The following is a 27,966-nucleotide window of genomic DNA, read 5'->3' on the forward strand; positions in this document are numbered from 1 at the left end:
GTCGCGGCAGTTCGGGGCACGGCGGGGGCGACGAGCGCGTTCGCGGCGCCCCCTCCCCGCCGCGCGGGCCGGACTCGAAGGCGCCGGTCGGGCGCGGCGCTGCTGCCACCTCCCGGCGCGGGAGCGAGCTGCGCCTGCGGCGGGCTGTGCACCCTGAGCGGGGCGAGGGGTGCCGGGACCCGGCTGGGGCCGAGCGCTGCCGCTGGCCCGCAGGGACAGCGGCGCCGGCGGCCTCGGGTTAGGCGGCCACGACGTGCCAGGAGCGGGACTCGAACCCGCCACCCTTCTCCCTCACCCCCGCGCGGTGCGTTCCCCAAAGCGCTCCGGGCACTTCCGGGCGCCTCTTGGCGGGAGCGGAAGCGGCGCTGCCCGGGCCGCCGTATGCGCCGCACGTCCCGGTGGCCGCGGAGCCGGCGCCGGTGGGTGCGCGGGTCCCGCTCGGAGCGGGGCGGCCGCGGCCGCGCGGGGAGCGCCGCGTCTCGCACGCCCTCCCGCGGGCCTCCCGGGATCCCCCCGCGGCGCTGCGGGCCGCGGGCGCGGCGTGCGGAACCCCCGGGACCCGCCGGGTGCAAGGCCCCGTTGTTGGGCCTGGCGGGGGGATGGGAGGCGGCCGAGGGGGGTGTGTGTCTATGTAGATATAAGTGTGTGAGTGTGCGTGTGCACGGATACGCGTGTGTGTGCGCGGATATACGTGCGGGTATGTGTACACACACGCAGCCACGCGTGTTTGTATGGGTCCGGGACACCCCCGCGGGAGTTAACCCCCGACCCCCGGTTTCCCGCCCTCCCAGAGCTGGAGGGGACGGACAGGACGGCGCAGAGAAGGCCAGAGGGCAGGCGGAGCCATGGCGACGGGGGCAGATGTACGGGACATCCTGGAGCTGGGAGGCGTGGAGTCAGAGAACACGGGCACCATCAACAAAAAGGACATCATCAACTCGGATAAGGTGAAGTGCAGTGCCCCGAGGGGCTCCTGCGTGATTCCTGGGCACTCTCTGACCTTGTATGTGGTGTTTGGGGTGAATATTGGAAGAAAGGATGGAATTAAGCGTGTACCTTCTTAGTTACCTGTGCTATGGCATCTGGTGTGGGATTTAAGCTGGAGCTGTGTAAGCTGTGTCCTGCTGAGCTGGGCCAGGCCTCAGGACATTCTCAGCTGTCTTTAAAACTTTCATTTTGTGAAGTGTCTAGTCCTGAAGCAAGTGGAAATAATACAATACAGTCTTGTTTTAGAAGACAGAAAATATTGTCTGACTTGACTGAATGACGGAAGTCTTCCAAACTGTGTGTGGAAAGTGTGTGGCTGGGGTTTGGGACAACTGGGATGCATTGCCTGGGGCAAGTTAGTGAGCTCTGTTAAGGATGTCTGACATGATGTGCTGCATTCTGTGTGGTAATGTGCTACAGTAACTTGTGTTCTGTGTTTTAAATTTGGGCAGGGTCATGGGTGTTCCATGTTTTGCAAGGTGTTGGGAAGGTCAACTTAGGAGTAGTTATGGGATGTGGAGGTGCTTTGAAATGAGCTCTCTGGTGCAGAGATGGTCTGATTTGAAGTAAAGCCTGTGTATTTGGGAAAAAATCAAAACAAAACTGAAGGAGAGGCACTGTGGTTTCACTGCCCGGCTAGGGCACACAGTATAATTGGTGTGATGGAAAACCAGTGAGTTTCAGTCATTTAAAGGCTGAAATGTTGGAATTGCTGGTCATGGGCTGTGTTGGTGAACAGTGTCTGGTGAGCAGCCTGATGGCTGGCTTCAGCCTGAGTGTTGCCACTGAGTGTTTGGAGTTGTGAGTTCTTTTGGAGTTGTGAGTTCTTTGATTTAAATGAGTTTGTGTTAGGCAGCAGAGAGCCAAGGGAGTACTGGGTGCTGGCTGTCTCTTTGGAGCAGGGGACAAGATGGTTTTCTCCTCAAGTTTGCTGTAATGGGAAGAGAGAGGAAGGGAAGGTGCAGTGAAAAGTTCTGGGAGGCATGCAGGGGGGATTGAATGAAACATTCTGAATTTCTGCAAAGTACAGAAGTGAAGCCAAACCAAAGGTGTAAGCTGTTATCACATGGAGAGTGCAAAGTTGCTCATAACAGTGCAGTTCTCAGTCAGGAAATAGATCTATTCTCAATTAAAAAAGAAACAGATTGATGTCTTGAAATCACAGGAGAACCATGAAGTACTTTCCAGTCCATTAGTGACTGAGAATGTTAAAATAAAAATTACTAGGCATAAAAACATTTAAATCAGCACGACCAAGTAATTTGTTCTCAACTCCTAAAAGGGCTGGCTGAGCTGATCTCTGGCCTTCTGATATTAACTTTTAATAAATCTGGGAACTTTGGGGGAGTTCCAGAAGCCTGTGTTCATATAGGGTGTGTGGTGACCTGTGGGTAGCTGCCTTGGTTGGCCTTACATTGCTGCTGGGCAAAGTGATGGACACACTAGAGAGAGGTGCTTGGTTAGGGATGAAAAGGTGCTGATATAATGCATGTCTGTCATGAAGTTTTATGGAAAGCAGCTGTAGTCCAAGATGACAGGGACTTATTTCATTCAGTGCAATCTTGAATTTGCTTGATAAAGGTGGCTGTATGGATTTAGCACAATTTATGATGCAATGTTAGTTTTACTACGAAAAATATTCTGATTTAAAATTTGGTAGTGATATAGTAAGCAAGTATGTAATATTAGTGTGGGGGGTAGTAGTTATAAAGATGGTACAGTTAGACCAAATGCTCACTAATCTTTTCCCACTTAAATGAAATGTAACTTTTAGTGTGGCTGTTACTGTACCTACCTGAATCCAAAGCTGGTCACCTGATACAGTTGATTACTAATAAACTTGTGTATGGGTATGAGCTGGGCTGTGTCTTAGAGACCATCAACTCTGTCAAGGGTTTAGGGGCCAGGTTGGGCTGTGTACCCTGAATTCCTCTTATGAGGAAACTGTAAAAAATTTGTTTGCTGCGTAAATGGGAGAGCAGAATTTTGGGGGCCAGAGAACTTTGGTAGGTGACACTGGGGGTTTTGCCAAGGGGCTACTGCAAGGGTGTAATCACAGATGGAAAAACTGAAGCTGCTGCAGAATAAAGTGACAAAAACTATAAAAAGCTGGGAAGACATTTCTTACTTGAAAAGGTGGAGAATCACGTAATTAAGTGCATTAATACCACTGAGTGCTTGCCTAGTAAGGAAGGGCTTAATGCACCAGCCCCTGCAATCTACAGCCAGATGTTCAGCTTCGAATTTAAGTGTGTTATCAGCAAGAGCAAATGTGGGTCCTGGTGAGCCCTATCACTGAAAGTTGGGTACATTTTGTCTGTCAGTGTCTTCCAGCAGGAATAGGCACTTTCCTGGAGAAATTCAAGGTGTCTAAAACCAGATAAAAGTAAAAGCCATCACACGGCACCAGGTTATACAGTTTTAATGTTCCTCAGGAATTTCTACTTCTGAATCTAAAGTGCAGTTTTTTTGTTTCAGAAAAAATCCAAGAAATCCTCAGAGACATTGACGTTTAAGAGGCCAGAAGGAATGCACCGAGAAGTTTATGCACTTCTCTATTCTGACAAAAAGTAAGAGCACATGGTCATCTGTGCTGGTTGTGGGGTGGCCTTGGCTTTTGGTGGCAGGGCATCATCCTCTTGAAATCAGGGGCAGTCTTGCTTCTCAGATTGATTCCCCTTTGTGCTCAGCCCATGCTTGTGCCCTTCTCAGTCATGGACAGTGTCTGTTTTCCCTCTTCTAAATTTGAGGGGTTTGCTTGATACAGGAAATTAATTAGATACAGGCAAAACAGTTAATGCAGACAAACCAGTGCTCTTAGCCTTTGTATCTAAGTTTTTCTTAATCTCAGCTGGGAATAGCACCTGCTTTTCCATCTGCAAAAAGAGTTCTGAGCTTGAAATCTCTTTGGGTTTGCTTCTTGCTTCTCATCACCAGCACTTTTTCTCCCCCACAGGGATGCACCTCCGCTGCTGCCAAGCGACACAACTCAGGGTTATCGAACAGTCAAAGCAAAACTGGGCTCCAAGAAAGTCCGGCCTTGGAAGTGGATGCCTTTCACCAACCCAGCGAGGAAAGATGGAGCCATGTTCTACCACTGGAGGAGGGCAGCAGAGGAGGGGAAGGATTACCCTTTTGCCAGATTTAATAAAGTAAGTGGGAGCACTTTCAAACAAAAGCATATGAACAGCAGCTGGAAAATACCCTTCAGTCAGTTCCTTGGCTGTCCAGATGGGAAGTTGATTCTTTCAACACGTGAAGGCTGAGTTATATTTGGTAATTGCATTTTTAATTGCAGCATGACCTGCAAGCTTGTGACCATGGACTAATGTCTCCAAATCATTCAGGCAAAGCAGGCTTTGTATGTGGTCAGAGCTTGGTAGAGACCCTGGTGTTTCAGGTGTGCAGTCATGGATTTGGTGATTTGGTGAGGAGAACTCGTGATACCTACCTCTATTCCTGACCAACACCCTCCCCCTGATTACAGGCTCAGGATAGTAAAAGGTATTCTATTCTGAGTGAGACATAAAAGTCAGAAATCTTGCTATTTTGCTCAGTATGAAAAAAATGGCTTGAGCTTCATGGCCAAAAAGGTGGCTTGGAACCTCTTGGCCAGATTCCAGCACAGATGCTGAATTACTTTGTGTTCCCTCTGAAATTGCTCCCGTGGTATCAGTGTGGTGCAGTCCCCTGCTCTTTGCATCTTACATTAAATTGTCACAATGTGTTGTTGTAATCTCCTGCTGTCTTTTGTCCCAGATGTATCTGCTTTGAGTGGCTGCGCCTTTTATGTGTATGCACAAAGAAAACTACATCAAGATTTATACTTCAAAGTCAGGACCTCCAAAGTTAGGAAGGAGCAGAGTTAGGGTGCTTCCATAATGTAATTTCACTCCCTTCATGATGCAAATATGAAAGAGTGAGAAAACCGTGTGCTAACACGATTCCACAAAAGCTCTGCTTGTGTGTAACCGTATACAATATTTTAAGTTTGTAACCCACAGAGCATCAGCTCTAACAAAGCTTGGCTTCCTGCAGAGTTAAGTGGTTGGTTGACCTTATATGTTAGAAGGCTCCAGCTCTGACTGATGCTTTTCCTGTAGCTGGGACATTGGTAAGAGCCTCCTGTGGTATCTCTTCTCTGATGTCTGGGGTGGAAGTCTGAAGTATGACTCACTTAGTCGAGGCACCTACCTAGCTGTCTGAGTGAAACTTTGTGAGGCTAATTGTCTCTAAGACTCTACTGCTGGAACTGGTTTTGGCTGAGTTCAACTGAGTTTATCAGAGGGGGCCACACATCATATCTGGGTGTTTTAATTACACGATTCTCGTTTCCTTAACTTTATCAGGTACTGTGAGCTGACAGGCAGAAGAGCCTTCAGCAAGGCTGTAACCTTTAGATTAGTGATACAGACCTCTGCCATCTGCAAATGCACAATTACCTAATATCAGGAGCAAGTTGTTACCCTTGTGGTGCTGTAGTTGAGAAAGTTGAAGGCACTGATGAAGAGTTTTGCAGATATTTGCTTTATCAGAGGAAGCTTACCTACTTTTCCAGACTCTTGTGGGTTTCTTCTCACATACTTGATACCTCTGTCTGAATCTTTCTCTCCCCTTGCCATGAGCCTGTTTTCCTGTGTAGTCTGTCCTGTTGATCACTCCAGCTCTTTAACCAAGCTCCTGGGTCACTGCTCAGTTGCTTTCCCTTTTCTCTGTGCTTCCAGTCTCCAGTACAATTCCCTCCTCTTTGCTGTGAGATCCAAAATATGAACTTGGGTTTAACCATGTACACTGAGCCTTGTTTCAGGCTGTGAAATAGGAGTATAAAAGCAGCTTTGCTGGTGTCAGAGCAAAGCCCTCTCTCAGCCAATACTGTTTTTTTTTTTTATTACCATTAGTAAAGGCTTAGTGAAAGAGTATGAGAATGGGGCAAATACATATTTTCCTATTTTCTGGTGGTCTTTAGCTTAAGGATTTCTTAATTTGAAATTTGTGTTTAATAATTCTTGCTAGGTACATTCAGGGCAGAAAGCTGCTTCGTGAGTAACCCATGCTAATGAGTTCTTCAAGTTAATTTTGTGTGGTGTGCAAAGGTGCTTCCTCTGCTCATTTCAAACTGCTGCCTTGAGGTTTAGTCCCTCAGAGATCTTGTGTTACATGATGTAGTAAGTTGTCCTTGCTGTGTGCTGTGTTCTCTGTAATGTGACATGCCCTCCTGTGCACTCTCTTGTTCTCAAATATCCTTTCTTTTGAAATGTGTGGACTAGGAGTGAGTGTTCCACTTAGGAGAGCATGGTGGATTTATGTGGGCTATTTTCTCTATTTCTCTCATAATTTTTACTGTTCAGTTTGAATTTTTACCTCTATTAAGCATTGTGCTGATGTTTTCACAGAGCTGTCTTGTGGCTCCAGGATCCTGAGCAGTTTCAGCTAATTTGATACTGATGATTTTGTGAATTTATAGTGGGAAATGTTGGGCTGAGAGAGGTTTTCTGGGCTATTGAATCCTCCTCTTGGCTCTTTCAGGTCCTCCCACTATCCAGTCCCTTTCATAAACTGATCAAGTTCCTTTTGAATAGCACTTGGCTTTTCCTGCCCCCGTGCTTCCTTGGGAAGCTCTTCTAGGCTGTCTTTGCTCCATTTCATTTCCAGGTTAAATTTTCCGTGTTAAATTGGCATTTCTTTGCAAGTCAATTTCTTTGTTCTTATTTCAGTTGTTCTTTTCTTCCCATGAGTATTCCTTTCATTTCATCTAGCATACTTGAAGCCTGCAGTCAGATTCTCCTTCAGACTTGCTTTGCTAGGCTGTGTTCTCTTCCAGTCTGCTCTAGGAAGGCAGGCTCACCACCCCATTACTCATGCTCTTCTCTGTACTTGTTTCCATTTCAGTGCACCTCTCCTGACCAGGGATCAGTAGTGTTGGAGTTGCTATTCCTGCCAGTATTCTTGTTGTGCAGTTGAAACACTGCCAGTTTCTGCTGGAAATCCCTCTCTGGGGATCATATTTGCCTTTTCATGGTTATGTTGCATTTGAATGTATTGTCAGCCCATGGTTGGCTCAAACTTTCCATCTGTTCCCACCTTCTGATTTCTTTCAGGGGTTCTCACCTGAGCAGCCATGAATGGGGCTGAGGAAGTGTTTTGGAAGTATCTTTGCTCTTGTCACATTCTCTTGTCTACTGAGGCATCTGCCATGATCCACTGCAGAGGGCCCTGCTGGCTCTTCTCAAGTGTGTGTGTGCTCCTCTAGAAATTATTTTTGTTTCATGATGTGCATGGGACATCCTTATAGTGTCTGGTAAGATGCTTTGCTCCTGGTGGAGGTGGTACTTGAAGGTTGAGGTTCAGTGCATCCCCAAGAGATCTCATTCACATTTGAGTTTCTGTGTCTAAGTGGTAGAGGAAGGGCAGTAGGCCTAAAGAAGCTGTTACTTGGAGGCTCAGAAATGCTCCTCTGAGCTCCAGGGAGTTCATGAGGATGACTTTCCTCATGACAGGACACAAAACCACAGAGGTGTTGAAGCACACCTGCTTGCATGCACACTGTTTTCTTCTGGAGGCAGGACCTCCTCAGGCTGAGCAAAGTTTTGCTGCAGGAGGGAGTGAGAGGCAATAAGGGAGGAAAGCACAGGGTTATTTACACTTTTGCTTTACCACATGCTAGGATTTCCCCTAATGTACTAAGTATTTTTGCTGTTGCTTTAGTACTCATGTGACACTTGTGTTCTGGATAGAAGCCTTGCAGAGCAGTCCCAGGCTGGGGACAGGAGTGTGGGCTTGGTCCTTTAGGACACTGTGAGAGTTGGACTGTCATTTGGCTCTGTCATTCTGCTGGGGGAAAGATCTATGGGAAAGGGAGGGACAAAGTTATCTGCCAAGTTTATAGCCTTCAGTTGTACAGTACACAGTCTTTCAGATCTTCATGATACTGTCTGCGCCAAACATGAAAGAAGTAGTCTGAGTATCAAAGGAGAAAGTGTGCTAAAGGCTGGGGATTACTGCCCCTTGCCTTTCCTGTTCTTCCTGTACGAGTGAGCATGTCCCAACCTAAGAGTCAACTGTCAGAACACTTTCTGCCAAGGTATTGGTTTTGCTGTATGGGAGGAATGCAGGGAGGCTGAATCTTGGTTTCACTGTCATGTTAGCCTGAAATTTTGAAACCCATAGTCAGGATGTGGGTTGCTGACCTCTGCCTTTGTAAACCATCTGAAATAGGTTTCAGCCTCCTAGGCAGTAGTTCCTTGTAGGCTTCCCTGAATGTCACGTTATGGCCTTGGGATCACACATTGCTCCATTTCAGGTCCTCTGCCTGCTCATCATGTTTCCTATCCGGACTCATTGCTCAGGGTGCTGGCAGCCCCCTCCTGTCAGTGCTGTGCTCATGCTCTTGGCTCAGGTGTCTTGGCAGCGAGGAGGGCAGTGCTGCAGGAGAGCTACCATGGTTTTCTCTCTCTCCACAGACAGTGCAGGTTCCTGTGTACTCAGAGCAGGAGTACCAGATGTATCTCCACGACGACGCGTGGACCAAGGCTGAGACAGACCATCTCTTCGACCTGGCTCGGCGCTTCGATCTGCGCTTCGTGGTCATTCACGACCGCTATGATCACCAGCAGTTCAAGGTGAGTCCTGGGGGCCAAGCAACCTGCTGCCATGGCATGTGCAGGGTTTTCTGCACTTGAAAGACCAAATTACCCTTTATATCAACTTAATTAGGGGAAAAGAATGAATTATTGGCAGCAGGGAATATTGAATTTCCAGCACAAGGCATTGCTGTTTGCTTTGTTTGTAATTGAATCCACTGTGACTTGTTCTTATTCCATGTTGTGTTTTATTAGAAAGTTAGAAGGTTTGCACCTGCCAGGAGAACAGATCATTGTCCCTTGAAGATAAGGCAGCTGGAGAGTTTATTTGAGCAGGCTAGGTGTTCTATATTTCAGTCTAGACCCTTGGAGAAGGATCTCCCAAAACCCTGGGGGCTGGGACTTCTCCCTGGTGCTGCTCCTGACTTGTGATCTGACATGGTGCAGGTTTCCATCATCTCTGCTGTGAAACAGGGACTGTCAGTGGTCTGAAATTGCAGCCCTGGTGTCATGATTGCTGATCTGCTATACTGGTTACATGCTTCCTGGTGACATAGGGAATGATGTGACATCTACAGAACACCTCCTTGTTATCCTCTGAAATGCTCACATGAAGAGCAAAGTAAAATAACAAGAGTATGCCCAGCTAAGCAGCCCAAACATGTTTTGGGCTTGGGTTAATGGAGCACAGCTCAGACTTCATGAAATGATGGGCAGTGAATTGATGCTGCTGATACTTTGGCTGTGACTTGAATGACCATTGTCTAGAGCCAATTGGAGACCTGCACATTTGTTGCAGTTTCCTGCTTGCAGGCTTTCTCCTCTCAACTCTCCTTGCATCCTTTTATCTTCACTGCTTGGGATGTTCCACTGCTGTGTTGTCTTTAAACCCTCAGCACTGTTAGATCTTTTGGTGGGTATTTTTAGAGCAGTAGCTGTAAACCCTGGCAGTTAATTCATGCAGCTCACTGAGAAGCTCCTCCTTCCCTGTCATTCCCCTGGCACTGCAAGGGTTCCTCTAGGCCTTCCAGGCACTGTCTCTTGTACTGTATGTGACATCCTCGTGGTCCTTAGGTGGCTTCTGCACAAGGTTTTGCTTAGTTCTTCCATAATATTGTCATCCTGTGATGTCTTCCACAGAAAAGGTCAGTGGAGGATCTGAAGGAACGGTATTACCACATTTGTGCCAAGCTGGCAAACATTCGTGCAGCTCCCGGCACAGACCTAAAAATCCCAGTCTTTGATGCGGGCCATGAGAGACGAAGGAAGGAACAGCTGGAAAGGCTTTACAATAGGACACCAGAGCAGGTAACTTGGGGAAGAGAGCATCACTTCTCCAGAAGATTGATAAGTTGAATCAGGAGGTGTATGATGCAGGCCAGAGGGTGGGAAAGGTAAAGAAGGGCTGGACAAGAAAAAAGCAACACCTGAGTACAGCTTTTGTTGTTGGGTTAATGTCCCTTTAAGGAGTTTAAAAGGACAATCATTGAGAAACCTGACTATCCAGGAGAAAGGTCTACATGAACAGAGTAATGGTCTGACCTTCTCAGTGACACTGACTGTATTAGTCCTCTGATAGAAGCAAATTCTCAGTGTTGTTATGAGTATACCAGAGTCTCATGGAGAGAGAATTATTTATCTGAGAGTAGAAATCTTCCCAGAAAGCATCAAAGACTAAATCTACATGCTTAGTTCTTCTCTGTGTTGAAGCTATGTGAGGGTCCTACAGTTCAGAGGTTAAGAAAGTGTGTTCTCCATAGGCTGGGGGAGAGCATCAGTTTCAGTTTTCAGTTAGTTCCCCCCAAGGACAAGTTCATATGTGACTTACTCTGCTTCTTCACTCCACTGATAGGTGTCAGAACTGCTCTAGGTTCTATATGCTATGACTGGGGCGGGGAGTTTTTTTCTTTTCACAACACTGTATTTACAACCACAGCATATTTGGGCTTTTTAACCCTTCTGTGCTTTTGATCTCTGGAAAATGGGATTAGTAATTTATGGATTGTTGAAGGGTGCATCATAAAGGTTGTGGTCCAGTACCTGCCAGATTGTAGAGTGGCATTGCCGTGGGTGCAGGGTAAGGTTATGGAGTGTAACGTGCTCTACAAATCCAAGAAGTTAGGCAGGAGCATGAAATCATTCCCGGGCTGGCCCAGGGCAGAGCTGCTGTCGGTAGAGGGCCCCCTTGCCTTGCCAGGCCTCCTCTGCTCTCTGACTGCCCTGACGCGCTCTGGTCTGCAGGTGGCAGAAGAAGAATACCTCATCCAGGAGCTCCGTAAAATTGAAACCAGGAAGAAAGAGAGAGAAAAGAGAACCCAAGACCTGCAGAAGCTCATCACAGCTGCCGACACCACCACTGAGCAGAGGCGTGCTGAGCGCAAGGCTCCCAAGAAGAAGCTGCCACAGAAGAAGGAGACAGAGAAGCCTGTAAACATTTATGTTTCTTTTTTTTCCCCTTTACCCTATTTATGCTCTGGCTGGGTAACGTTTTCTGCAGCAGTCCTGTGGGGATGAGGCCCTTTCTGGGTGGTAGGAGTAACTGCTGGCTGCCTTCTGGCAGATGTTTTTTGGTTACATCTTTGGAAGGCAGATTGGTGTAAGGCAGCCATTGTCTGAATCCCCTGGTGTGCTCTCAGTCTCTCTCCCATTTGAAAAATGCTGGTTTAAGTCCTGTTTATCTTTCCCTGCCTGACAAAAGGGATGAAATAATGCCAGCTGTTAATGCATCATGGCAGGGAGAAGCATGTCTCCCTGCTTCTTCCAAGTGTACTCTGTTGCTACTGTGTAGGGTTGGCCCACAAACCCATTGTCTTTCACCTGCCTTATTTTTCTAGTTCAAGTTTTGCTTTTGTCCCCAGCTCCTGGATCTCAGCAGCATCTCCCCAAGCTATGCCTCTCTCCTGATCCTCAGTTGTGATCAGAGCAGCCTTGCTGTGGGACTCTTGTATTCTGGGAGCTGATGGCTATTTCTCCATGAGCTGAGCTGCATTCTAAGGAGCCCAGCACACAGCTTTCACTTCACATTTGGTGCTACCTCAGCTTCCCTTACTGGAAAGAGGTGGACAGCATGGACTGATCTAAATTCAGCGCCTTCAGTAGGAAAGGGCTGTTAAAAAAATCTCAGATGTTTCCAGCGAGTCCCTCAGAATTCTTGTCCCTTCACCTTGTGAACAGAGAGTACTTGAGTAATTTTTCTCCAAAAGGTTCTGTACAGAGAGCAGGGAGAAGCAGTGAATTCTAGACAGTTATTGCTTGAAGTGTGCCTAATGGCCACCACTTGCTCAAAACACCCTTTTGGTGTGTCATGTCCTGTGTGTGTCCCTGCTGTGTGATGAATATAATACCACTGGGCACCTTTTGCATTGAATTCCCCAAAGGGTTGTTCTGGGAAAGCTCAGCCATGGTTGGCATATCTCCCGTGAAGAAAGCAGTTTGTCACTGGTGGGAATGAACAAAAGGGGGCTAGAGAATGGGGCTGGAAAGATGCTGAGGGTGCCAAGGCAAGGGAGTTCACCCCTAAACATTGTCTAGGACCTGTCTGCAGGCATGTAGTGCATAGGCACACCAGGGTGGGCAGAGAAGCAGTTTCTGTTGTTGCAGTAGCATCATTTCATCCATGACAGAGTCCATTAGGAGTCAATTACCAACTATAGCCAGGAAATGTTAAGAAAAAAATTGCATTTTAACTAAGAATTTGAATCGGGAGCTGCATCAGCATCATTTCAACAAAGGAAAATCATTTAGCAAAGAGTCAATTGAGGTTGAAGCGTTTACAGCATGTACAGGCTGTACAGGCACATGAGGCAAAAGAACCCATTTAATTGCTTTTATTGCTGAATGCAAGTCAGAGTTGGCTTGGCTGAGGCAGTGATGCTGATTTCCCCACACTGCTTGTGTCAGGGTGTTCAGCAACAAGCTGAGGGGCAGAGTTCAGGGAGTTTGGAAGCCAGCCTTTGTGCAAAGGAAGCAGACGGGATTGGTTTTTGATTGCAGCCTTGTTTGTCTCTAATAAGGCAAGCAGGGAGGCTGTATCCTACCAAAGATCAAAGTGATCTCTACAAGTTCATTAGCCCTATTGGTAGTTAGAGAATACTTTTTCCTTCATGGCCGTGTCTAGGAGTCTTTTCCCAGGTCCTCTCTTTATTGGACAGACAGCAGATAACTGAAATAATCTTAATGCCTGGCCATGCAGAGTGGTTTGCAGGGTGCCACCTCAAGACCAAGACCTAGAGATAGCTGATGGGGATGTGAGAGTTATTGGCAGGGAACTTGAGAAATTGAGTCACTGTCCTTCAGCATCTCTTTATGATCTTGGGGCAGCCCTGGCTGTCTCAGCTCTGTCTGGAACAAAGAAAGAGCAAGCTGCAGAGCCTCTCTGCAGAGAAATCTAGGTACAGCAAGGCAAATGCTGTTTCCAAAGAAATGGGGAGATTTGAGGTGACTTGCTTTTGGAAAAACACAATTGTGCATGTGTTTTGCAGAGGTTGTGGCTATTCTTAGCTTGAATCATAAGTATTGCTGATCCACTCAGGGGAACCCAAACCATTCACTGCACAGATAGCCTGGTTTAGTATTTTAAAAGTCTGCTCACCTTTTGCTTTCCTCATCAGCATAGATTTTTAAGGGATTGTATTTATTTTTTTCCATTTCATTGAAATGCAACTATATGCTCCACTGTTAGCAGCAGAAACATGGAAGTTTGCTGCATTTTAATGCTCTACTTAAAATATGAAGAAAGAAAGAAAACTGTCTAATGTGTGGACAAATGGCAAAACACGTATGAACAGCAGGCCTCCCTGGGAGGGGGCAGCCCTTGCATCCTCATTAGTGGCCTCAGGTCTGTACAGATCAGAGGTTTCTCAGCTCATTCCTTTGAGAATTTACAGTCAAAAGGCAAGATTTAGGGAAGTCCTGGGCTGTTTTGATCAGTGAAATGGGTCAAATTTGGATGAGGATGATACTGTGCAAATATGTATAACTACCATGTGGGGTCAGGGTTTCTGTGTGGGTGGATGTAAGTCCCTGTGCAGAGCAGTGCATTCAAACCAACTCACCAAAAATGTTTGAGCTTTCCAAAGATGCCTTGAGTAGTTTTCTCAATGAATTGCTTGGGATTTTCCCACTGAATCCTGTTGTCTGGGATTTTCCTCTTGCCTCAGCTCTGACATGTGGCCGTGGCAGGTGGTTCTCTGTCATAGGAAATTGTGTTTCCCCTTCAGATAGTCTCTATATGAAATGTTGTGTTTCTTGTGTTTCCTCCATCAACACATCCTGTTTCAATCTCTTTCAGGCTGTTCCTGAGACTGCTGGCATCAAGTTTCCTGACTTCAAATCTGCAGGTGTCACGCTGCGGAGCCAGAGGGTAGGTTCTTGTCCTGTTCCCATGGGACCTCTGTTAATGTCTTTCACTTTGCCTCCCTCTCTCCTCATCCTTTTATAGCTAAAGAAAGTCGAGTTCTTGTCTCTAAAATAAGAAAGGAATTCTATAAATGTGGAGACTCAGAAACCTGGAATGCTGGCTCTGTGGAAGCCAACTCATTGCCTTGCAGAGGCACCTGAACTTGCTGGTGTTTGTCACTAATGTGCCTGCTCTGCTGTTAGACACCTGTGACACAACCAAATGGAGCTCTCTAGTCCAAACAGAGCTCACAGCCAGAACTAATGGGCCTCTTGGAGCATGTGTGTTGCTAGCTGAGAGGTTCTTTTGGATTGGTTTGAGCTGGAAAGGACCTTAAAAATCATCTAGTTAAGATGATTAAGGACTGCATGTTCAGGTTGTATCTTGAAAAAAGCCAGAAACACATAAACATGTAGAATTTTTAGCTTTTCTGTTTACATTATCTTAGAAGATTTTTTTTTAAACCCCCCGTGTTCAGTCTGTTGCAGAGATACTCCTGAGTAAAGAACTTCCTTGCTGTTTTTGTATTGCTTTCATATATCAGCAAGACTTGACCCCTGCCTCTTTGCCACAGGTTTTGGGATATCAAGTAACTTAAACCTGCTTGGTCAACTGAATGTTTTCAGAGAAGTTTTGATATCAAAATCCTGTGTGCCTGTACAAGTACTTTTTGCTTTTATCCTAGCAAAAAAAAAAAAAAAAAAAAAAAAAAAAGAAGATTTTTAATTGCTTTATTATAGCAAAGTTGGATAGTTGGATGAGTACATTCCTTGCCTGGCATCCTCACTTGGCACAGTAAATTTAAATGACAGTTTTTATGGAATGCTCTTTTGATATCAGACTGGTTGCAGATCTTGCTGGCTGTTAATGGAAATGTGTTTGGGATAATGCTGCTTTGATGTACTGGTGCATGTGTGTGTTAGAGGTGGGATGCCTCAGCAGGGCCACTGCTGGGGGGCCCCTTCAGTGTACCAGTGCCACCATCTGCAGGATAAGTGTTTGAGTGAGGGGCTACAGCCTTGAGGAAGTCACAGTCCAGAGATAAGCAAGATTGCAGTGCAGGTGTTGAGATTTATTGAGACGTGGCAGATGTGTTCTCCAGCACTAAGATAAATAGAGTAATTTATGGAGATTGATTAGGATTTTGAAAAGTAATAAGTAATGGTTGATCTTTTCTATTTTTTTTACCCCCTCTGGAAGAGAAGCTGAGCAATAATGTATCAGTTATGGAACCATCTGGCAAAGCCAGCAGCCTTTTTGTGTGCCAAACAGGCAATTCAAATCCCAGCCTTCATGAAAATGGGTGCTACTTGCTTTTATCTGTTCCCTCATGCTCACAAGATGCAGTGTTAAGCTGAGGCATGGCAGTCTGATTCAGCAACTTTTAGCCTGCAGTGTCCAAGCTCCTGGAGTGACCTAGAGCAACTTTCTATGTTCTACTTGAAATTTTTAAGGAGATAAATGCTGTTCTTAGAATTGCCAGTGGTTTGTGAGTTAAAAAGATGGTTCATCACTGATCTAGGTGAAAAAACAGCACCTTGCTGTTTGGAAGTGTGAAACCTACCTCTAAGCCAGAAAAATGAATTCATTTGTGGCTTTTAGCCAGTCACCTGGCTTCCTTATCCAAGCCTTCCCTGTTTTTAAAATGGAAGCTATGAGACTCACTTGCTTCAGAGATGCATGATGGGGAGAATTAATTACATGAGGTCAGTACAGGCCTTTTGAACTGGCAAGAGGTGCTGAAGTGCCAACTGTTATGGAGTTGACAGTCCATGCTAATCCAAATTATTTTACTTGTGGGATTTATATGGTAAACCCTCTGATCTCCAGTGATGTGGAATTGATCAGGGTGGAGGCTGACTAGGACTAAGTGAGGAATTGGAATGAAGTGCTGGAAATTCATACTCTGGCAACATCCAGCATAAGATGTTTTGCCCTTAGCACATTGAAAAATGATTTCTAAAAGCTTGTTCTTTCCTGCAGTAAGTTCTTTTTGCCTGAAGACCTAAAGAGTTCCTCACCTAAAGGCTTCTGTTTTCCTCCTTTGTTTCATACTTTGCTACTGTGCTTTATGCCTTTCGTGGTTAGGTGAAGTTGGATTTTGCAGTGAGATCAGGGCTCAACCTCTGTCATGTGTGAAAAATGTACCATATCATCCCCAGGATAATAGCACTTACTCTTTGATTAGAGATTTTTTTTTTTCCTGAGGATTTACAATTAGTCTGAAATCTGAGTTAAAATTAATTTATAGAAATGAGTCCTTGAAGAAAAAGTTAGGAATCCGCATTCAACTTAATTTGTTCCCAGTAGTTTTTGTGACAATAGCCATGGCTCTTCAAATTCCCTGTCATTACAGCTTACACAATCTTATGGACAGGCTGAATTTGAGGACTGTTTTTTTCTCCCCCTGTGAGGATTAATGGTCACTTAGAGCCATTATTCTTCATAACTGAAAGTTTCTCCTTCAGCAGACGCTGAAGAGTAATCTTCTGCAGGGACTTGGACAAGCTGGCTGCTATCAGACTGGCCTCAGTGTCCCATTGTTCTCCATGGCACTGTGGCCACAGGCAAAGGAGGCCACAGCCCCCGTGCCCTTGCTCTGCTTGTGATTTCCCTCTGCCTCCTGACAGCACAGACTGCAAGTTTCTCTAAGGCAGTGGCAAGCTGGGCATTATGAAAAGCTCCCTCTTAATTCAAGGCAGTGTATTGCCTTGGTGCCACTGAGAACAGGAGGCAGTAGCAGATGTTTGGAGAGGGGTGAGCCTTCTAAGAGTTTCTTGAAAAGAATTTTAGATCTTTGCATTTGATGTTAGTAAAACAGTGTTATGAAAATAGCATCAGAAGTGTGTTATTAATCCTAAGCATTGCTTCTGGAAAACTTCCTGTTATACCAGCTCTGCTCAGCTGGGAGGTCAGACACCCAAAGAGCCAGAGGAAAAGAGAGATGTGTAGGGAATTTGAACAGGGAAAGGTGAAGAAAAGACTAAAGGGAAAGCAGGGAGCTATGAGAAGGGAATGCTTTGCTGTGGGTCTGCCTGAAGGAAAGGAAGATGGGAGCTGTTGAACTTGGATCTTTTCCAGGATCCAGACAAACAAACAGTAACCTCATGTTTGTGATCTGGGCATGATGCTGCTTCAGTATGGCAGAACTGAGTTTGTTCTGATTTCATCACAGTGTTTCTGTACCATGTATGTTCAGCTTTCTTTTAAATTTAACCTTTGTTGTGTTCAGAGCACTTGACTTTGCCATATTTAACATCTCTGCAGTGTGTTTTAAGTTCTCTCTCAGCTCTGTCAGTGGATTTTAACTTACAATTTTGGTAATGCTGTTGAATTGTTGCAGCAGTGGCTTAAGAAAGAAGATGATGCATGGGAAAGGGTGGATGTTTGTACCCACTCCTGCATGTTGAGGTGTATGTCTGTGTCCTTGCTCAGTTCTCATGGGTTTGGAAGCAAAGGAACTGGAAGAGAATTGATTTAAGTGGTGTCTCATCTGGAAACAAAACAAAACCTTGTGATGAGAAGATATTTGTAGGATTCTCAGTCTGCAGGAAGGATTGAGGGATGCTCCAGCTTAGTCATTCAAAGCTGGCCTCCTCCCCTCAGAAAAGGCTTCCAGCCAGCGGCCTGACTCCATCTGCTTAACTGGGATCTTGTAGACCTTTGCCAGCTGAACAAATTAAGAAAGAAATGAAGGAAAATTACAAGTAGAGCTTTAGTACCCATTGATTCAAAAATTCACACTCACCAGCTTTTAAATGTTTAGTAGCCTTCTAAGCACTTTTTTAGCACTGATTAATGAATAAGAATTTACTGTGGTTGTGTGGGGAAGCATGTGTGTGAGTTCTTCCATTTTTTTTTTTCTTGGAGTGAGAACGAAGTGCTTCCTGCAAGTCCAAGGTGAATGATATTTCTGGAGGAAGATGGGTTGTATGTATGTGTTTAGACATGTTTATTCTCTGTATTTGGTCTGACCAATAATTACATGGCCAAGCACGCCGGCTGTTTACCCTGCACTGGAGGCTCCTGGCTTCTGTTCCTTCCCTGTCATTAATGCAAACCCAGACTTCATTGGCAGTGAGCATGTGACACATCTGTCTGTCCTCCTGTGATCAATACCGTCCCTTCAGAGGTTCAGCTTTTGAAAGCAGTTCCATAAAATACCAGTTATTCTTATTTGGATTTGATAAATTTAATTACTTGAAGCAATTAATTATTTATTTGCTTTGTATTGATTGCACTCCAAGGCGTTCTGACATCAATCTCATGGAGATCAGCACACCCTTATTAGGTGGGGAAAGTTTATGTTTCCAGGTCTGAACATCCCATGGATTAGTTAGCTGAGATGTGCTTGTTGCTTCTGCTAGCAATTTTTCATTAGTGAAGTTGTATGTTTTGCACTCTTCAAGAGAGTGGCTGGGAGTAATTTCCACAGGGAGTCTGACAGGTGTAGAAGGGAAGTAGTTCTCTCATTTCTGTGAATAAAACTTATGAAGAAATGATGCAGGCTGCATCGAACTCATGTTGTGGCATTGCCATCTATTTGTTGTACTATATGCCCTTTAATTAGGGCCAAGAGAGTGCTGTGCATTTCCTAATCAAACTCCTGTCTGTAGAGAATGAAATAAGATGAAAATATTGGTGTATTTATTTTTACAGAGAACTGCAAAGGATACAAAATCTTGAATGAACTAGAGAAGGTGAATCCAACATGCCTTTTCCTCCATTCTTGTGTTTAGCTAAACTGAAAGGCACTTAATGTTAAATTGCTGAAAGAAAATCCATCCATCACCTTTTTTGTGGAGGTCATTGATGTGGGAGAGCATCTGGACCAAAGCTTTAGTAGGTTCTTGGGTATAAGGAGAGCACTCTGGCTACAGGAGTGGGATCACTCTGGGTGCAGGAATGGGATCTTTAAAATAAATTGCAGTTCTGGAAAGGACACTCCACGTTGCTGCTTCTGTTGAAACATCCAATACCAAACAGTGTCCATGCAGTATGAGGCCTCAGGGAGCTTTGTCAGTCCTGGATTTGAGAAGCTTTTAGTACATTTGTGTGGCTCTAGTGAGACAGTCTGGGGTGTCATTCATCAGCCAGTTTCATTGTGTGCAGAGCTCCATATATATCACTTTTTTCTTTCATTAGTGTAACCAATATAATGATTGGACTGCAATTAGTCACTGTGTTGTTGGTATTTGTGTAAGTGGAGATTCAGTTAAATTATTTAAGAGAAAAGCATCAATTCAAGACTAGATGCACGTGTTGCTACACTTTGCTGTGTCTGATCTGGAAGTTTACATAATGTTCTTGTACTATGGTAGAGTGTCCTTGGAATTCCCCCTCCTGTGGCCAGTCTTAGGGTCCTCCCTGCAATCACAGCACACACTGCTGTGCTCTTGGTTTCTTTCTGTCAGAGGCTGCAGCCATTTCCATTTTCTGCAGGTCTCAGCTTGGTCTTCGTGCCTGTAGTGAGAGCAGGGGTAGGACTTTCTGGGAATCTGCAGATCTGCTTAAAACAAACTACTGTAGTGTCATTCTGGTAATGTACTTTTAGCATAAAATACCCCCAGTAAAAATATCCTGTGCAGTTCTTTCTTCTGCAGCCCTTCAGTTCCATGCAGTGAAGCACTTCAGAATTTCAGAAATGTGCAAGTTCATATCTAAAACTGAATTTTTCAGCTGAGGTTTTTCAAATTCCAGAGCTCTAAGACTAAAGTACTTAATATGGTTCTTTCCTTCCTTGGGTCTTAAAACTGTACAGGAGTGGAGGCTCTCTGCTCCTGCAGAGTAGAGCCATGCAACTCAGGAATGTTTGACCTTCAGGCAGAAAATGCAAAAAACATTTTTCATCTGAAACTTTAGCACTCCTTCCTGGAAATCCACTAAACCATTCAGTACTCTAAAGATATCCATGAAGAAAGTGCCTAATGAGAAAGTTTTCTTGCTGCTGAAATCCATAAGGAAGGTGGTTTTCAATGTCAGTGAGCTGTATTATCATGCTGAACAATACTGGTGCTGGTGCATAAAACCACGAGTACAGCTGTACAGGCATAGGTCAGATGTGTGGAGATTTTAGGGTTAATGTTTTAGGACAGTTATATTGTTTAGGATTGGGGAAGGCTGATTTTAAGAAAAAACCTTAAAATTGAATTAAAATGAAGTGCAGCATCAGGGAGGGTTCATGTGAAATATTTAAATAACCACTGATTAATTTTAAAAACCTTGTATTTTGGTGGTAGACCAAACAAAAGGTTTCAGCACAGAAGAAGATTTTTTTGGGGAGGAGTGGGAAATTGGGAGCATCAGAAAAGGAGCATTTATGTGGAAAGTGATGGATTGAGAGCAGGACATTTAAGATGACCACACAAATACAATCACTCACAGGGCCCTGACTGAATCTGTAGGTCCTGCAGACCTCTTCCATTCCTACTGCAGATCCCCATGACAGCCTCTACCTGCCAGGTGGTGATGCTGTGAGACATAACAGGACTGTGTTGCAAGCTCTGCTATTATTTAGACTTCATTACTCTACTAAAATAGATTCAAATAAATTTACAACTATGCTTAAAAGTATTAGCATAAATCATGAAAACTGAATGGCACACAGAAATAAATGAACCAAGTCTGTTTGGGGAGGCTATATCTTCAGTTATTTCTTATCCTGTTTGTTAATTTAATGAATTTTGCCAATTAGCAATTAATTTGCAGTAGGTCTCCTAGTCATTAGTGTGAATTAGCAAGGTTTTGTTGGCAAAATGCCTCGAACATTAAATAAAAACCCTGTATCATGCAAAACCTCAAGGGTAATCCATGGTGAGATCCTGTAGAGAAATTGAGCTGCAGAGAGTCCACCCCAGTCCCAGCCCTTGCTGTGAAGGTGTGGTGGCTGCTCTGGTCTGATCTTTTTAAACTGCATGACCCAATACAGGTCAGTGCCCTGTATTCCGTGTCTCCCAGACCAAATGCATTCCAGCAGAGGCTGTGTATCCCAGGCAGGCTCTGGTACTGTGGCTCTGTGGTGTTGACTCACAATTTTCTGTAGCTCTTTATTTTTCTCTTGGTACACGCAGTTCGTGTGTTTAATGCAGGTTGTTTATAGCAAGGACAAAGGATTACAGTCCTTAAATCAAAAGTGATGTTGGTGTAATTATAAGCACAGGCTAGTGTTGCAAAGAGGGCTGTAGGGAGAGGCTGTCAAAGGAGAAGAGCATCCAAAATATAGTAACCTCAAAAATCCCAGCTAATCAGTTTTCTGACGGGAGCAATCTGTTTCCCAGGTATTATTATTATATGGGGACTTTAAAGATAATAAATAACAATAATAGTCTGCTATGAGGAAGGAAAGAAAAGGGCAAATGCCATTCACCTCAGAAGCTGTGGTTGCTCACTGGAGTTCTCAGAGGAACATAATTTTCCTCAGCCCCTGTGGAGGCCTCCATCCATGACAACACCAAGAACATCCCAGGAGCTGTGGTGTCAGCAGTGAGGTTGCCTGAAGGGGTGCTTTCATTAATGCAGAGATATGGCCCACAGAAACCACATCTCCCAGTGCAGACATCATGAGCCAGAGGGCTCTTCTCTGGGCTGCTGGCGGGCACTTGTGGCCCCTGCAGATCGCTTTATTCCTTGGGAATGAGGGGCAAGTGAGCACCACTTCCAGCACTGTGCTGCTTCCCTGCATATCTGCTTGAAAGACCAAAACAAAGAAGGCTTTCTGATGTAAGCTTGGTCTTACCAGAGCTGTACAGAGCATGAAGACTTCTCCCTTGCAACAAGGCAGCCCAGCTAACGGACCTTGGCTAACAGATTATCAGCAGCGTTTGAGTAATAGACTGCTCATTTAGTTTTAATACATTTTGCATAGAGAGCAATCAGCCTTCATCAGTCTTAGAGATGAATTGGCTTAGCCAGCTAAATTCTAAAGATATTAGTCCGACAGCAGCCACATAAATCATAACATTTTCTTAATGATGGTAAAATTAAAATATACTCTTGCTTTGAGAAACCAATGAAGCCTTCCTGTTTGCAGGCCAGATCCTCCTGCCTGAATTAACAGGAAGCTTAATTGATGTGGTTTTAAACTAAACTCACAGTCCTACTCTTCCTCAGCATCTTAAGTGTTCCTTTCTTTGAAGTTAAATTAATTTGTCCTGCCTCTCCCTGCTCCATCTCCTAATCTTCAAGAGTGTCAGTGTGGGACATGATCCAGATGTGCACAACGTCACAGCTGAAGGCTTTGCTTAGTGGAGGCCTCCAGGAGGAAAGCTTGTGTTTTTCCTCTGACCAACAAACCAAGAGCTCCTGTCTGTCTACCTAGCCTAGCCAAGGATGAACTTTTCTTGTCCTTTGTTCCTGAAGCTGGCTTGGTGCCCAACGTGCTTTTGCCAGAAAGGAAATTAACAGAAGGGAATCCTGTCTTTGGCTAAAAAGGCTTCAATGTCTGGTGTTGGGGCAGGAGTGAGGACACTCTCAGGGCTGTGATAGTCACACAAATGTTGTGTGTCCACAAGCTTTTCAGTGAGGAGATGCTGGGCTTGTTGTGTCCCTGAAATTAAGGGTAGAACTTCTGACTAGGTCAGCCCTTACATCCCCAAGCTGAGGCAGATTTGGGTATGTCACCAATTAAATGTTCTGTGTGATTCCTCATGGCACAGAACAATTCTTTGGGCTGAATCCTCTTGCTTTCAGGGATATCTTCCAGATGTTCTAGACTGACTACTCAGTCTTCTGCTGAGCTGTGCAAAGTGACCTTTTCTTCCTTGGCCTCCTGCTGCTAGCTGCAGTGGCACCCGTGGAATAAACAGAACATCTCCTGTCCCAGTGCTCTGGGCTGCCTTATCTTAGGACTCTACCCTCTCCTTTTCAGCAGAGCCTGTGCAGGTGATCTGTGCAGGAGAGCTCCTCAGAAGACCTCTTTTAGTGAGGTTCTGCTCAAGTTGAGACTCTGGGATGAAGACTTGAGTGAAATCCAAATACGTGATAACTTTGACAGCCTTTCTTCTGCTAAAACAATCATTTTGTGGTGAACTGCAAAGATTTGGTTTCTTTACAAGTAGGAAAGAAGTATGAAATTGACTGCTGTGCAGAAACCTCAGCACTAAGCCAAAGACCTTTGGGGTAAAAAAAAAGGCAGGGGCAGGCTGGTTTCTTAGAAATCATCTCCTAATAATCCTATTGGTCCTTTGCTGGAGTGCTAATATCTGTCAAAAAGGACCTGGTGCTTCTCAGCATATACTGTGAAAGGCCCATTCCCCTGGGGTGCTCTATGGCATCCATACTCTGGTGTCTTGGCTGAAGTGATGTTGTGGAGAAGGCAGGATTCTTCTGGTCCTACACAGGTCCTACACTGGTGTTGTGGAGCAGCTCTAACTTAACAGCCATAGCTGAGTTAAGTTAGAGCTCTCACTATTTGGGGATGTGTGTGTGCATGCAGTGCTCCTGCATTCAGAGGAATTAGGAAGTTCCAGGTGGAGCCTCTTGGCATTTTTGTGTTGGGGCAGAGAACATTGGAAGTAATGGGTCTAATTGGGAGACTGATGTTGGGCTGCCTGCTTTGGGCAACTTCAGCCTGTGGCTTATGGCAAGTAAGGTGACCACAGGCCCTCCCGGTGAGCTCTCCTCAGAGGCCACTTTTAAGGTGGGGTGAATAATGTTCCTTCCTTCAGGTCATTCCCTGCCACATTGCAGACTTGTGGTTGGGGGACTTGTGGCTGAGGTTTGGGCTCCTGGTCAGTAAGTGGTGTGTGCAGGATGGCTGCAGGATGCTCCTGCCTCCTGGCTGCTCCGTGGCCTGCTGGGCAACTTGGGTTGGTGATTGGGATCCCCAGGTTGAGGTGTGAGGTCACCTTTGCAGGGCTGGATGTGGAAGGGCAGCCTGTGCCTGTGCAGAAGGGCGTTTGACAATGCAGTATTGAGAACCATTTCTTTCCTGGTGTGTCTTCTAGCCTAGCCAAGTGCTTTCATTTTTTCTTGAATATGTCCGTGGGGCTTGGAAACCTGTTCTCCCTGCCATATTGTGCCAGCTGCATTTGTGCTGCTGGTAATCTAATAAATGCTTGGTCTGAGCAGCTAGCACTCCTGCTAGAGCCCAAATGAATGCAGAGGAAGGACCCTGCTAAGTGTGTGCATTCTTCCTCTCCTGGCCAGCTCCAATTCCCTTTCATAGCTCACATCTGATGCTTCCTCTCTCACCTAGCCCCTTAGCTCCGATGTAAATGTGTGTGCACACTTCCGCCAGTCAAGTAACTGTGCTCTCTCTGTCTCTCCCCTTTGTTACAAAGCCTGCTCTGTAAATGAATCCCACAGGTCTGGGGCTCAGCAGGTAAAAGGAGAAGTGAGTCTGTTAGCGCATGAGTCTAATCAGGCCGGCTAAAGCGAATAAAGTAGGGCAGCATTGCACATTAGCCGCTGTGTAAATGAGCCCTTTGATGGGCTGGGCACCACAGGAGAGGGTTTGAAGCCAAGAAGAACTTTTGTTGTTAATTCAGTGACACATGGAAACTGTAAAACAGCGTGTCTTGCACACACACGAGAGAGAAAATAAAAGCCCTCACGACCGGGCTTTTCAATACCTGCCCTCAGACCTAGTCTGAAAACTTTCAGCCCCTGTCTCCCGCTCTTACCACTTGATTTTCCTTTCTCTCCCTTTCTTTTTTTTGTTCCCCCTGCACTATAAAAAGAAAAGCTCTCTTGCCTTTTGAACTAGACGGCTGTGAGTGAGGGCTATCTCTGAGCTGTGTGGCTCTGTTACCTTTGTGTTCCAGATGAAACTGCCAAGCTCGGTGGGACAGAAGAAGATTAAAGCCCTGGAGCAGATGCTGATGGAACTCGGAGTAGGTGAGTAAAGGGGGCACGCGAGAGAGAAAGAGACACACAGAGCTAGCCTTTGTTCTCGAGATGGGCTATTTTTTCCCCTAGTAATACAGCCAGTTTCTTGAATAACAGTATGTGAATGGTTTTTAAAATATTTTATGTGTTTAAAAAAAAAAGAGAGGGTAAAAGCCAGAACAAGATGCACAGGGTTTTTTTTTTTCCTCCCAGTAGAAAAATCTTTTAAAAGAGTCTTTGTTTCTCTCTTGTTTGGGCCTTTTTAACCATCAAGAGAGGCAGCACAGTATTAGGAAGGCAAATCTCAGCCTTGCCAGGAGAGCTACTTCTAAGTGTGTTAGTGACCACGGCATGCGCATTGTTCAGGGCTGCCCTGTCTTGCTTTTAAGCTTCATTTCCTCTTAATTTACTGCTCACGGTGGCAAGTCCAAAATACATCTGGGACTGTTCATCCCCCCCTTTATAGGTTGCATGCTGTGTGAAAATCTGGAGCATCTCTGCTGAAAGGCGAGTAAACACACATCCCTCACTCTTGAACTCGAGTGTCTAAGCAGCTGAAAGAAGGGCTCACTTAACATGTACAATATCTGCTTGTGGCTAGAGGGGGAGAAGTGCAGCCTGTGGCCAGCGGCTGCTCTCCATGCAGTGGGGACAGTTTGCAGGTATTACAGGTCCCTGCATGCAGTGTCTCTTGATTAGACACCTGATGCTCCTTTCCCTCCCCCACTGTGGCTAGAGAGACATTTAAAGGTAGGAAAAGAGAAAAATAGAAAAATAGAAGCCTTATTAATGATTTACAGGAGATTACTGAGCCCGTTTCCAGCACTGACTTCTGTTAAGTCTTGTTAGTTTTTTGGGCCAACTGGTTTATGGCTTGATATGTTGTCTCAGAGACTGTGCCATTCCGAAGGCCTCCTGTGGCTGGTGAAAGTGGCTCAGCCAGGATGGTTTCCTCTTTCTGCTGTAGAACTAAGGGAGTTGCTGTTTGTGCTTGCTGGGGAAGCCTGAGGGAAGCATGTGAGTGCTTCTTGGAGCTCACTTTCCATGAGGGTAAGGAGGGATTCCTGACTCCCCACTCCTGACTCACAGAACTCACATATCTTGAGGGTCTCTTGGGGCTTTGGCCCTGCTGTACCTTAGAGTGCAGAACCACACCTGGGCTTTGTGGGGGTGAACCCAATGCCAGCAGGAAGGGGGTCAGGTGGGCAGCCCTGCAGACAGGGGCCACTGCTGTGTATCAGGACAAACACGCAGAGCTTGATCCTTTCCTTCTGCAGAACTTGCAGCTCTTCCTGGCTCTGTGTGTGTGCATGGTGGGGTGCAGCAGAATGCAAGGTAGCTGCTGCTACAAACAAGTCTGTAACACAGCAGCAGAGCAGTTCTCTGCCTTGGACCTGCCCTGGGAAGAGCAATAAGAGAGGCAACAGAACTGAGCCTGTCCACCTGATGTTGGTGAAGGTGTAGGTAGCAGCAGGAGCTCTTCTGCCCTTTGCAGCAGTGTGGATCCAAACTCTCTGCAAGACAGAGCTGTCTTCATGTGACTTGGTGGGTGGCAAGATTCAATCATCTGGTCTTCCATCACCCTTCCCTTGCTGAGTCCTGGACTTTGCAGGTTCACCCTTAGTCCTTGGTCAGAACCAAAGGACAGCCTGAGAAATAGGAGTGCAGCCCTTAGGGATAGCAATTGCTACTGATCCATGTTATTGGAGAGAGGCTGGTGTATCTCTGTGGAAATGAAACAGCAGCCGAGACCTTTATAGGGATTTTTCATTGTAGGGCTGTAGGTCTGGGTGTTTAACAGGCAGTGTTTTTCTCCCTAGATCTTAACCCTATGCCCACAGAGGAGATTGTACAGATGTTCAATGAGCTGCGGAGCGACCTGGTGCTGCTGTACGAGCTGAAACAAGCCTTTGCCAACTGCGAGTACGAGCTGCAGATGCTACGGCACCGCTACGAGGCCCTGGCCAAGGCTGGGAGCATCGGCCCCCTCAGTGTGGAAGGCGCCCATCCAGATGGCCAGACAGGGCTCGGCATTGAGGAGGGCAAGGGCGATACCAAGGACCAGATCATTGATGTAGTAGGAGCACCACTGACCCCCAACTCGGTGAGGAGGAAGGTCGGGGGGGCAGAGCAGGGCGCACTCAGGTCTCCGACGCAGATGCCCTGACAAGCGCTGGGGATGCTGCCCTGCTCTCCTTCCAGGCATGCGCGTCCGAGGGAGCAGAACACGCCTGTTCCCCCCCAAGGCCCAGTGCTGCTCTCTGGGCTTGTCTCCTGTGCTGGACAGTGTTCTTGGTGCTACAGGTGGGGTCAGCAGGGCTTTCTACATCCTGCATGCAGGCAGATGGCTTGGTGTGGGTGCCACTGTGGACCAAAGCGGTGAGGCTTTGGGTGATGAGAGCTTGTTCTAAGGCAGCAACGGTACAGCTGCAAACCTGAGGCATTTTCCCTCTAGACGCAGCCTCGTAAGGGTTGCTCAACAGAGGGAAGCAGGTGGGGAAAGCAGTCTTCAGGTGATGAGACATGACCTGCCCGAGACCCTGGAGTCAAGCAGTAGCCCTGCCTGGAGCAGGAGGCTTGGGAAGGACAGAGGTGTTTGAAGAGCAAAGGAGGGTTTTTATACCCTACTTCCAGTGCCAAGAAAGAAAAGCCTGGCCTAGGGCTTCTTCCAGTGCAAGCCCTGTGGCAATGTCCTGTGCATGCACCTCTGCAGGATGTGGATCACCGGCCTCTCCTCCCTGCCTCCAGGAGGGCAGGTTGCCCAGCCCCTCACCACTGCCTCAGGGCCAAGGGTAAGCCTGGGGATCAGCTGAGGCTGCTTTCCCCTCTGTGCAGTCCCCTGTCACAGCTGAGCTGAACTGCCTGATGAAAGCTGCCCATCTCCACACCGTGGCATCCCCGACGCCTCCGACGCACTGCCCCTGGTAGCGGCACAGACCTTTACTTTCTGAAATGTATAATGTATTGCAGGATATTGAGAACACCTTATCTGTCAACGGCAGAGGCGACACGTTAACCTGGACTTGAGTAATGTCCTATTTGATTGTGACAATGTTGAGTCCTAAGGAAGAGTTCCACTGAGACAGGTTCATGTTTGTAAAGGAGTCTTTTGAATTATTATTTTTTTCCCTACTGCATTCAATCTGGAATCTCACCCCTCCCTCCCTGCGGTCT

The 27,966-nt window shown here is 46.0% G+C and overlaps 1 protein-coding gene across 1 annotated transcript; it reads left to right on the plus strand.

The window, feature by feature from the left end:
- Positions 1 to 375: 375 nt before the first annotated feature.
- Positions 376 to 27,912, plus strand: DMAP1 (DNA methyltransferase 1 associated protein 1). Its single transcript, XM_059478608.1, has 10 exons — positions 376 to 419; positions 792 to 947; positions 3,466 to 3,557; positions 3,944 to 4,139; positions 8,448 to 8,606; positions 9,708 to 9,875; positions 10,809 to 10,994; positions 13,858 to 13,929; positions 24,729 to 24,801; positions 26,613 to 27,912. The coding sequence occupies exons 2-10, from the start codon at positions 846 to 848 to the stop codon at positions 26,957 to 26,959; spliced, it is 1,395 nt and encodes a 464-aa protein (XP_059334591.1). The 5' UTR covers positions 376 to 419; positions 792 to 845; the 3' UTR covers positions 26,960 to 27,912.
- Positions 27,913 to 27,966: the final 54 nt, after the last annotated feature.

This window comes from Ammospiza nelsoni, chromosome 9 (genome assembly GCF_027579445.1).
Source record: "Ammospiza nelsoni isolate bAmmNel1 chromosome 9, bAmmNel1.pri, whole genome shotgun sequence".
Classification (NCBI taxonomy): domain Eukaryota; kingdom Metazoa; phylum Chordata; class Aves; order Passeriformes; family Passerellidae; genus Ammospiza; species Ammospiza nelsoni.

Excerpts from the sequence above, each read along its gene's own strand:
- DMAP1 (XM_059478608.1), top strand. The coding sequence starts at position 846 with ATGGCGACGGGGGCAGATGTACGGGACATCCTGGAGCTGGGAGGCGTG. Across the intron at positions 4,140-8,447 it reads CTTTTGCCAGATTTAATAAA|ACAGTGCAGGTTCCTGTGTA; the intron begins GTAAGTGGGAGC and ends CTCTCTCCACAG. Across the intron at positions 8,607-9,707 it reads ATGATCACCAGCAGTTCAAG|AAAAGGTCAGTGGAGGATCT; the intron begins GTGAGTCCTGGG and ends TGTCTTCCACAG.